This window comes from Thalia democratica, chromosome 6 (assembly GCF_965202585.1).
Source record: "Thalia democratica chromosome 6, ktThaDemo2.hap1.1, whole genome shotgun sequence".
NCBI lineage: Eukaryota > Metazoa > Chordata > Thaliacea > Salpida > Salpidae > Thalia > Thalia democratica.
Genome location: NC_139170.1, coordinates 1,879,805 through 1,892,333, shown reverse-complemented (window position 1 = coordinate 1,892,333; position 12,529 = coordinate 1,879,805). Strand labels below are relative to the sequence as shown.

Here is a 12,529-nt window from a genome sequence, read left to right as displayed (position 1 = left end):
ACTAAGAGTTAAGTTATCAAATAAACACATAGTGCAGAATTTAAAGCAATTTAAAGAAAGTTTCAAGTAGGCATTTCTTGTTTTACGTATTTTTTAACTTTTGTTGTAATTTAAGTTTTTTTTACAAGAATACCCTGGAAGAAACTTTCTTCAAGTCAAGTTTAAATTGTGAACAATATTTTTTGTGATAATTGCCACATGTTAAACAACTCCCTGTGCTTTTTCTGTGAACCATAGAATTTACTTTTGGGTTGTTTTCATAAAACCGAAAACAGACCTTATAAATCCTTTTTTAAACCAACTTATATTTTGAAGGTCTTTTTTTTTTTTTGCCAAATAAAAATAAGTTTTCTAGCTGAAAACTCAAAGCACCCTAGTTAGTTTACATATAGATATACTTACTCATTTGACAAGTTATATAATAAAACACTATTTTTTACACATGTTTCATATAAATAGTTCATTTAACCTTCAAAAAACATGAAAAAAAACATATAACTGTTGCTTCAGAATGTCCTGCTACATATATGAAAATTTTTGGGATTAGATAAACTAAATCACCTTCCACAGAGCTTAAAATTCTGAAGCAACAGGTAAATGAAATTTCATTGCTTTTAATGTAAATACATTAATAAATAAAACATTCTGAACTTATAAGTAAATACGTATGGCATTTTGCTCCTTTTAATGTAAATATATATATATTGGAAGAATAAGTAAGTATGTTAGTGCTTTGCTAGATAAACAACAATAATTAGGACATATCGCAATGTAGTATAGAGCGTTGTACTGCGTGTTATAAAGCGTTTTTTGTGTTTTGTTATATAAACAAAACATTTTACTAACAACAATGTTCTACAATACATTTGCTGCCATTTTAATGTAAATATATGGAAAGTTTGCAACAATAGGTATGAATGTGCAGGCCATTAATGGGTTTATTTTGTTTGTATTCTCTTATATAGATAAAACGTTGTATAAAATAATATATCTTAACAAACGCCGTAAAACTTGATTTGTTTGTTTTTGGTGCGCATTTTTTTATCAGACTTTTAATTTTGGAAGCAAATATATAAAAAAAATTGTTGATTTTCAAATTATTAATTATTAACTTTTTTTCCAAATCACAAAAAAACTAACCACATACGAGCTCGTAAAATCAAAGTCGAAACACTCTTTTTTCAAAAACTATGTAAAAATAAAACCATCTTAATTGTTTTGTACTACCAAGTGCTAATAAGAAAAACATGCAGATTAAAAACCTGACATCTTTTTTTTGAATAAATTCAAAGAAGATCATGTACATCCTAATCTGTAGACATTTGTGGTTTGACAACGCATTTTTAAATTTTACACGAAATTATGTCATTTAATTTCGACCAAAAACTTTGGGTAAAGTTTAAGGAGAGTAAAGTTTGAATTTTTTTCTTCTTGACACATGCGAACTCATTTTTGTAATTTTTTATTAACTGAAAGATTAAGCTTATATTTTTTTTTTGTAAACTACTTATGTTTTAATTAATCAAAAAATCTTTAAAACCCAATCAAAAAAAAATTAACCGTTTATTTTTTTTATACAGATAATTTTTAGTTAAAAAATTCTAAACATAACCCATAATTTTCTCATGCACACCAAACCACAGTTTCAGTAAAGCTTTGTGATTTTAACTGCTTTATATTGTTTTAATAACAAGCACTTTTCAATTTTTTAATTAGCCTCAGAGTAAATTACAAACACAGTTCGTTTAAACCCATCAAGAAATAAAACCCACGCGTTTTGTATTTATTATGTATTTATCTATTTTATATTCAATACTAAGTTGCATGACACGCCACCAAACTCACTTGTTGCCACTTTGTCATTTACTTTGTTTCATAACTTTTTATGTGCTTTTTAATTTCGTTTCATATTTTTTTGATGTTTTGTTTTTTCAATCTTGTTTTTAACGCTTTCTTTTATAATCAGCGATGATCGTAAGTTGGCGTTAAGAAAATTGGCGACATTTCAAATTCAAACAATTCAAATTCTAAAAAGAAAATTAAAGGGCCACAACTTAAAAAGTAGCATATAGAAAAAAATTAAAAATATGTATGTTGTTCTTATTAATATCTACAAGACATTTTTTCTTTTTGTAAAATATTAAATACTTTTTTCTATATGACTAAAGTAAGTTTTAAGGCACACTTAATTTTATCATTTTTTAAATACCTTAAGAAATATTTAATATTTTACAAAAAGAAAAAAATGTCTTGTAGATATTAATAAGAACAACATACATGTTTTTATTTTTTCCAATATACTACTTTTTAAGTTGTGACCCTTTAACTTTTTTTTTTAGAATTTGAATTGTCATGTAACCTAAGAAAATAAATTTAAAAAAAGAAAACAACAATAAGAATTTTATAACGTGTCAAAATATTTATAATTTATACGTTACATATTAGTTTTTATTATCTACATTAAATTACTTTATAAATTTATGCAATTGTTTTAAATTAAAAATCAATAAAAGAATTTTAAAACTAAATTATCTCAAGCTCAGTTTTAGTGTAAAAATTCCGAAAACATTAACACTAAATTTTTAACAAGCATAAAACAAAATTGTATGTAAAAGCATAAAATAAATTTTAAGCTCAAGCTATGTAAAGCATTGATTGATAATTAAAATAAAAATAATCCATTACTAATTAGTTCATGTGTTTTACTGATAGCTTAAGAGAACTATCTACGTATTTTCGTCTTGAAGTCAATAGAAAAAATACAAATTCTCAATAATTTTAAATTATACTAAACAGAAGCAAAATAACAAATTATAAGATTTTTTTTTCATTTAAAATAATGTTTTGTTTACGATAAAAGATACTTAATATTAAAGTTTGAGGAAAATTATTACAATTTTTAAATTAAACAACAAATAATTTTTTGGTGTTTTACAACTTAAGTTTTAAAGTAACTTGAACTATTTAAGTTTTGGCAGCATAAAAAAATTCATATCATAGCAAACGAAAACAATTTATTAAAAACACATTAAACTTTGGTTTTGTTTAATCTAAAAAATAGTGAAAACTCAAGTTTCGAAGATAACAACTTTTAAAGAGTTTGAAGTCGAAACTCCAGTTTCCATTACTTAATTGGAAAAATCAAATCTGTTTGTTCAGCATAAATAAATTAACCGAATACGTTTATCTTTATCGAAACTGTTTTGAAACTCAACACATTATTGTAAACAGTTTAATTAAAAAATATTTCAATTCAATACTTGATTGATAGGTAGTGTTCAGTTTATACTTGAATTTCGATGTTTCGTCGTTTAAATTTTAAGTAATTTTAATATTTTTAAGAAATTTAAGTGCATTTTGTTACGCCATACTTGGAAGTAACGGAAAAATACATGCTTGCTTCCAAAGAAGAAAAGGAGTATATTTGTATGAAACTACTTTTTATTTTGTTTTTCATAACATTTTAATAACTTATATTACGTTTAAAAGATACCTTGTTTAAAATAAAACTAATCAATTTGAAAGTTGAAAAAATTAAGCCTCAAAACTTATCAAAAACTTTTTTCTCGGCAAACACTTAACTGTTTTAAAAATTATTATTTGTAACTTAAACTAATGTTACACAAAACCTTTATGTCGATATTAACTGTCATTTGAAAAAAAAAAATTACGAACAAATGAAAATAAACTTAACTTGTATTCCCCTTCTTTGCAATTACGAACTAACGCTTTTTTGTTTCGATGTGTAACTTACTGAGAAGTAGTTGAAAAAAAGACGAAAATTTATCACACACTATTTAAATTTAAAGATTATAAAATTTATTTATTCATTATTTCCAATAATTTTTTTTCAATATATGATTAATAGTAGTATTACAGAATATAAATGTATATTGAAACACGCAACCAAACGAACTTAATTTTATCGTTTTTTGAATATTTTTACAAACAGGTTCGTTGTGACGTCATAAAACGAAACAAACTAACCGTTCTTCTGTGACGTCATAATGTCTTTCAGGTTCTTCAACAACGCGTCTATGTAAGGTTTGTATTGGGTCGGAAGTATTTTCTCCTTCACGCTGTACTTCACGCCTGATTTGAATCGATTTTTAATAATTACTAAAGAAAATAATAAAAAAACACTTAATAATTAATACAATATATAATTTAAAAAAAAACACTGTAGTTTATGTCTACACAGTTTAACCAAAATTTATATATATATATATATATTTATTTATAATATAAAAAAACAACTAGTTTTCAAATCGTTTACTTAGTTTCGATGCTTTATGCATCTCCTCAGAACGATAATAAAGAACAAAGTAAGATTTTTAAAGAACAAAACAAAAAAACAAATTGTGACGTTTCAACTAAAATTGAATAATTTTAGTTAGCCTATTTTAAAAACAACTTATGTACAAGTTAACTTATCTTTGCTTTGTTTGTTCTTGTTTTTAGATTTATTTTGTTGTTATTTTTTTGTTATTATTTAGTGGCTTTGGTTCTTTTGAAATACATATTTTGATTATGTAGGCAGGTAATATATATATATATATAACTTGTACTTTACGATTGATAAAAATAATGCCGCAAATAAATAATTAGAATAAAAATATAATTACTAAACGCTGCATCTAACACCTGATATAGTTAGATCCTATATAGCTGTGTATACATCATAAAATCTTAGACTAACAGACAGGGTGGCCACTGGTTTTTGAGAAATTTCTTCCGTGGTTTTTGAAAGTACGCGTTTTTTGGGGATATTTTTAGTGTAAAATTAAGTTTGAGGTGAAAAACTGTGCTAAGTAGTATAACAACATTAAAAACAAACTGTAAAGCAGCTTTAAATGTTTTTTTTAATAAAAAAATTTTGATGATAACAAAAATTTTTCATCTATATGATGGATTTTCGTGTCAATTTCAAAACTAAACTACTTACCATGTTAAAATTGTTTAAAATTCCAGGTTTTTCCATTTTTGTTTTCAAAAATTCTCAAATTCCAGGTTTTTTTTTCAAAATTTCTCAAATTCCAGGTTTTTTAGCTTTAATTGTCAAAATATAGGTTTTACCAGGATTCCAGGTTTAGTGGCCTCAACTAAAAATTTTCTTTACTTAAAATCAGCTTTAAGTTCATTTATATCACACATATCAAAAAGTTCTTTTTTAAAGAAGAAAAATATTAAATGAGCAGTTAATATAATTTCAGATTGCAAGTGCTACATTGGAATTGTCTTATTTAAAATCAAAAAATGTTACTTAAACTTTCATTTTAGATTTTTGGTATACAATCAATCAGATAAAAATATTAATTAAAATAGCTTTGCAAAATATTTTTTTAAATCTACGCAGGTTCAACCAGGTTCTGGCTATTAATTTCATTTTAAATTATTTTATTTTAATTTGGTTTAATACATGCATTTGCGTAGAAGCAGACTTTATAATTAAATCAAAAAGCACAACGCTTTTAAATCGCGTGGGCTGAAACTTAATACAACTTTGATTTTAATTTTACAAAAAACCGCAGTAAAAACAAACATTACATTAGTTTATTTGTTTTAAATCTTTAACTATTTAAAAAAATACTTTTTACTAATATACTATTTGTTACACATGTCAAATTAAATATGTTGTTAAAACTGACTGTATGTTGCCGGGGGAGTCGGGTTGTTGGGTTGCTGGGGGCCCTGTTGCTTGGCAACCAGGTTCCTCGTGTGCTTGGTGACTAGGTCCAGACCCCTGCTGGCAGAATTCCTCTGCGGGGAGTTGTCATGGTGATGGAAGGGATAGGGGAAGGTGGGGAAGTTTGTCGGGGTGTTGGGTTGCTTGGCAACCATGCTGCTGCTGGGGTGGGGTGGCGACAGGGGCTTGGGGACGACCACTGGTGGGTCGAGGGGTCGAACGCAAGGAGGCGCTGTTGTCGGGTTGTTGACCGGCGAACTGGAACAACTTGAATCTGAACAAAATATTATTGATTAAAAGTTTAATTATTATGCAGTTCAAAATCTGAAAATATACATTTAATCACAATTGCAGGGTTAATCGTGTTTTATTTAAAAACTTTTTTTTACTTAAATAAATAAAAAACATTTAATCAATCTCAAACTTGATTCGAAGCTTGCCAGTTGGAACTTCATTTTACATTTTTAACTTATTTTTGAAACAATCTAAGAATGTGTTTAAAACTTTAATAAGTAAACGAGATAGTTTTTTAATTTACTTATAAAATAAAGTTTTAACTTTTTAAAGTTAGTCTATTCTTGATCCTTTAATGCACTCTTACTTGGAAACTTAGTTTTAAATATTTATTGAGCGGACATTGTTGCTTATAAAACCATAAAACCAAAAAAAACTATGTTAAAATCTAAACCATAAATATTTAAAAACTGTGATATAAATTTAAGTCTTTAAAAACTTAATGAAACTTTTTTGAGGCAGTGATTCATATATCCTTCAAATTCTCAAACATTGTTGAAAAACTAGTTTGTCATCAAAAATAACACTATTAATCATTGAGACTGCTTCAAAACTTTTAAAGTTACCTAAACTCAACACGTAGTTTAAAAAAAATTGTAAATTTCAAACATACTGACCAGATAGTTGTTTATGTGCTGTATTACAGTTTGTACTTTCATTCAAGAACCAATACTAGCTTTGGTAAAAAATATCCTTACCACCAATGCATTTAATTTAAACCAATCTTAAAAAACAGCAAATGTCTTGTTTTTAAATTATTTTATAAATCAAGACTAATAACATTTAGATATTTTTGTAACTTCGCAATATTTAAACGATTACGACCCTAATATGTACTTTGATATTGTTATATTTATTTGTGTTTATTAACAAAACAAAAAAACAAGCCGTGGTTTAATGTTCAAGTATTCTTTTTACAAATTACAAAACACAACAGCTATTCTAACCTATCAACAACATCAGGTTAAACAATTAGTTTAGTATTCGAATAAAACATTAAATACCAATAAAAAAAGAGTCTTTATGTTGGGAGATAGAATCACTGGTGCTACTAAACAAGCAATTAATTTAAAAAAATAAAATATTAATAATTAATTACCAATATCAAATAAGTCCCTGTGGGGACTTCCCACCATTGGTACCACGGAACAAGCAATAAAATACAAATAAAATATTAATAATTAATTACCAATATCAAATGAGTCCTTGCTTGGACTTCCCACCATTGGTACCACGGAACAAGCAATAAAATACAAATAAAATACAAATAAAATATTAATTACCAATATCAAATGAGTCCCTGCTTGGACTTCCCACCATTGGTACCACGGAACAAGCGTCGTCCCTTATTCTGTTCTGGTTGAGTTTCTGGCGTTGTTCCCTCATCTTCTCTGTTGTCAATAGAAATTGTTTACTATTAAAACGCTCAAAAAGAATGCATCTATACGAATATTTGTTCGATTGTCAGACAATAACTTTAGTCTAGTGTTCAATTTATCATAAAAATTTAAAATTGTCCAACATTTGTATGTAATCTACGTTTCATTTTGCTGAAATGTAAATAAATAGAATGCATCTGTATGAACAACTTGTTCAATTGTTAGACTAGAAATATCTATTATAGATATTAAAGTGTAACCATCTAACATTTAACCTTTCATTTTGCTGAGCTGCTTCTGCTGCTCAACTTCCTCTCTTTTCAGCAGTTTGTACAGCTTGTAGTTGTTCCTGCTGCCGTGCGGACACTCGATCTCCTGAAAGTCGTTCGACTTCCGCATGGCGCACCTGAAGTTGCCCTTCAACTTCTTGTAGTTTGGCGGTTCCGTGTAGTTGCCCTTGTGTTTCGCCCACGCCTGCAAATTTGCAGAAACTGTTTTAATTTTTCTAATTTATTTAAACAAGGTTGCCAAATTGAGAAATTTCTTCTGGGATTTCTGAATTTCTCCCAGGTTTTTAAAAGAAGTTTTTGGGTATATTTTTAGTAAAATTTAAGTTATAGGTAAAAAAGTGTTAAAATTAATATAACAACATTGAGAAGATACTGTAAATTTTTTTCAAATAAAAAGATAATGATAACATTAACATTAAATTATATAGAAACGACAGATTTATTGTGTCAAACTGAACTTCATTGCTTTACATGTAATGATTGTTTAAAATTCCAAGTTTTTTAGTGATTTTTGTTTAAAAATTCAAGGTTGTTTTCAAAATTTATCATATTCCAAGTATTTCAAGTTTTAACTCTTTGTGTATATTTTCAAATTCCAGTTACTTTTAGGTTTCCAGGTTTTTAAGCAACCCTGATTAAATTAATTTAGTTAGGATATAAAGAAAATGTATATGTTTGGCCCATGGCAATATGTGTATTTATTTTTTTCATAAAAATTATTATAACATAATTGTGTACATGATGTTTTAAATAGTTACATAATATTAAAAGAATAATTAAAAGTTAATGCTGATTATATCTGATGCTATTTTTTATTTCAATGTTGTTTAGAAATCTATAATGTTTGTGCACATGATATTAGCTTATAAAATACATTTCTAGTCAGTTTCTTTCAATTAGTTTTACATTAGTATAAATATGTATTAAAATGCTTATTTTATTACAATTTTTACTTATTTTAATTTATTTTTGTATTTGTGTTATACCCATGACTATATGATACTTGTGCACATTTAAACTATTAAGAGCTTGAGGATTTTCTTAGCACATCTTCGTTTTTTTACTTGATCATTATATGCTATTTTAAGATTTTCAAAACTACTATATTTACTTGCTAAAACTTCCAGATAATTCTAAAAAACTCACAAAAGGTTTATTAATACTGAAATTAGAAACTACAATACTTGATTGAATTTTTTTTTTCATTTAGTTCGTAAAATTATAATTAAATAAGTTAATTTATTATATTAATCAGTTTAATCAAAAGCTGAGGATCTTAGATAAAAAAAACTTTAATGTAAAAAACCACTTTTTAGTATTTCAAATAACTTCCTTCAAGTTATTTTTCATTGTATTAATTAAAGACTTCTTATTAAAAGTTTTATTTTCAAAAAAAAAAATATTATTTACTTTTATAAAAAGTACATTATAAAGCCAAAGATATATATTCGTAAGAGCAAAGTTTTTATTTTGTATACAACTACAGTTTAGATCTTTAAATACGTTACACATTTTTGATATAGTAATTATATTATTTTTAATTAATTTAAATATAATTTTGGACAAACAAAGAATGATTAGAAGTATAATATAAAAATTAAAGACTTTTAACTTGAACTAAGTTTGTTCAAGCCTACACTAAAACATATTTAACAAAAACCATAATTAAAAAAACTATGCTCTAATTCAGTTTTCAATAACAAATTATGTGTATAAAACAAAATATTTTGTTAATTTCAGCAGTAAAGTTGGGAAGGTTCAGTAATTAATATTTTAGTTATTGATAACAACTTAATATTTACTATGAGTTGCTGCTTTACTAATAAATTGAGTCAGTTTGTGTTCTTTAAAGTTTTCACAAAAATGTAGATTGACAATTTATTTATAATAACCTAATAGTTAAAGCATAGGGGGTAAGGATATGTTGATCTTATTTTAAAGATATTTTACTTTGCTCACAGTTGCTTTTTATTGTTTAGTAAAATTCAAATTACTTTTTGACTAACGAGGGTAGAAAGTTGGAAAGCTCAACAAATTCCTTATGGAAGGACTAAAATAAAAAAATAAAAAAAGACTATTTCTTAAAAATATATCTTCTACATATTTTAAGCAATCTTTCTAAAACTTCATTAGTTTAATCTTAACTAAATAAAAATCATTTCTTTTGTAGGATTTTTTTTTGAGTAATTTTTTTTTATTAAAAAAATTTTTTTTTGTTCATAAAATTGTTTAATTTAAAATTTTTTAAGTTCTTACAGTAGGACTTTTACTATTAATACTAGAAACATTTCCTGAAAATCCTGAAAAATGGAGGTTAATTGACTAAAAAATGAAGAGAACATGGATTTTTAGTGAAATTTTTAAAATTTTGAGAAATTAGTAACAATTTGTTTTCTTCCTTACAGAAACTTTTCACACAACTGATGGTATCTCAAAAGTTAATAAATACTTTTTTTTTCTGTGAGAAGTAGCTCACAGAACATAACTAGCTTTCATATAACGTCTAATGTTAACTTTTATAAAAAAAATGTTGGACCCCCACCCTATGCCCTTAATAACTTATGAAACTAACCACAAACACTCTGTATTTGTCAAAATTAATTATGCTTATTCTCTCAAGCAATTTCAGTAATTAACTTTTCTCTAAGTTCAAAACTTTTAAAAAGAAGTTAACTATTTTTTAATTATAAATTTATGAAACCAACCGCAAACACTCCATATGAATTCTCCCAGTTTGGGTGATGCTGTTGGACCCACGGGACCCTGATGCAAGATTTATCTTTGGCCCACTCCAGTCCCGGGAACCTCTGCAGGTCTGTCTGTTTGACCAACCAGTGCCTCAATGGCAGCTTGTACTCTTCTATGTTGTTCATTACAAACTTACTGTACAAATCTGAAATAAATATTATAAGAAAAAAGTATTATTTTAACATTGTACTTCATTGTAACTTTGTGTTGTCCATTACAAACTAACTCTGCAACTCTGAACCACAATAATTTTTAAAAGTTAATATCTTAATAAGAGATATAAGTAGATTTTAAGTCATAAAAGGAAACAAGCTTATTTTCAAGAAAAATTAAGATTGGATCTTATTTAAAAGCTTGAAACAAGAACTTTATTACTTTTCACAACAAAAAACATTTGAAACATATTAAGCATTGTAAAAACTTTCTGATACAAGCAAATGGTTTGATATTTTTTGTTGTCTTTTAAATACAAAAATTAAATATTTCTTAAGTCTTATTACCTGTTAGGTTTTATTGTACAGATGATAAACATATTTTAAACAACAACCTATCAAACATTTTTAAATAAAATTGCAGAAATTAGATTACTTTGTATATCTTGCATCTTTACAAATATAACAACTTGGCCAGAGATTCATGATAAAAATCTAGTTCAACTTAAGTTTTGCAACAAAAAAAATTAACAGGATGGCCACTGGTTTTTGAGAAATTTCTTGTAGGTTTTTGAAAGTGCAAGTTTTCCTGTTCCTTTTTAGTGAAATTCAAAATCTAGGGTCAAAATTTGTGTTTAATAATGGAAAATTATTTCTAGATATCTACAATGGGGGTAAATATTAAGCCTGGAAACCAGCCAAGCAGAATATTATTTTTGTATTTTGGGTGTAGAACTCTTATGCTGGACAGCATTTTGTTATAGTTCTTTTTAGAGGACAGTTGGAGTGCAGTTCTGATCTTAAGTTTCAGTGGTTTAATAAAACTTGTATATGTTTGATTTAAATTTTTTTTAAATCGACACATTGATAAATTTTGTAACTAAATAATATTTTAGCAAAGAATCTCACTTATAGAGTTACTGCTCAGCTCATACACTTTAGAAAACTAATATTTTCGAACACCATAATAATTTTTTTTCTTAATTTTAAGTAGATACATTACGACATTACAACAAAAACAAACTTATCAAACCAAAAATAAGGCTAATAAATGTATCCACGTAACATTAAATAGTGCTTTGAAAAGTATAGTATATTATGTAAAAATAATTTTCATAACTGTATATGTGCTGTTTCTTTATCAAAAAAAAAGGCTTTTAGCTAAAAAGAATTTTTTGTTGTTGCATCATAATTACAGAAATGATAGACTTGAAATGAAGAGGTGATTTTTAAAATGTTTACAATAGAACATTTACAAGTTTTAATAACTGTCTGTGTAGTTACTTTGACAAAAACAAAATCTCATTAAGAAAAGCTGTCCTCTGAATTAGAAATTATCATTAAATAGACTTTTTTTGATATTTATAAAATTAAAAAAAAAAAGGAATGCGAAGTAAAAAATATAAAAACAAATAAAAAATTTAAAATATTACTTCTTATGTTTCTTAAAAAAATTTTGAGTTAAAGTTATTTACTGGATTAAATTAATAAAAATATGTTTATGAAATTCATATATATAAAAATGTATTTAATCTTTTATCCATTTTAAGTAAAATAAAACTTTATTTTTAGTAAAAAAACTTTGAACTTAATTTTATTTTTCTTAAAAAAACTTAATCTTGACTTCTGATCAACTTTTTCTATTTATATAAGCTTTCAATTATGCTATTCATAATTATTGAGTTCATTGAAGAGTTGAGTTTTTCTTGGTTGAAAGTTTCTTTACTAGGTATTGACATAATTCTTTTTACTATACATACCAAAGTTTAGCTTCAGCGTGATATTTCTCCTTTTTCACATATTTCCACAAAGAATGAAAGAAAAAAATGAGAACACTGCTCACAAAACGTATGCAATGATATTGTGTCAAGAAACAAGTTGCACCATTTGCTTTCAAACAATGTTTTGAGCTAACTTAATATAATGAAAACTTAAAAACTAAATATTTTAACTTTTTTTTTAATTAACCAACTTATATAT

General features: G+C 25.8%; 1 protein-coding gene across 1 annotated transcript in view; it reads right to left on the bottom strand.

Annotated features, from left to right (window-relative positions):
• LOC145838128 (uncharacterized) overlaps positions 1-10,522 on the bottom strand; it is a 35,379-nt gene extending 24,857 nt beyond the window's left edge. Inside the window, exons 1-5 of the mRNA XM_082945674.1 lie at positions 10,355-10,522; positions 7,635-7,833; positions 7,264-7,371; positions 5,649-5,960; positions 3,988-4,092 (exon numbers count right to left, since the gene is read on the bottom strand). Of these exons, the coding sequence (XP_082801800.1) occupies positions 3,988-4,092; positions 5,649-5,960; positions 7,264-7,371; positions 7,635-7,833; positions 10,355-10,522 (892 nt within the window). The remainder of the gene's footprint in view (positions 1-3,987; positions 4,093-5,648; positions 5,961-7,263; positions 7,372-7,634; positions 7,834-10,354) is intronic.
• Between the last annotated feature and the right edge of the window lie 2,007 nt (positions 10,523-12,529).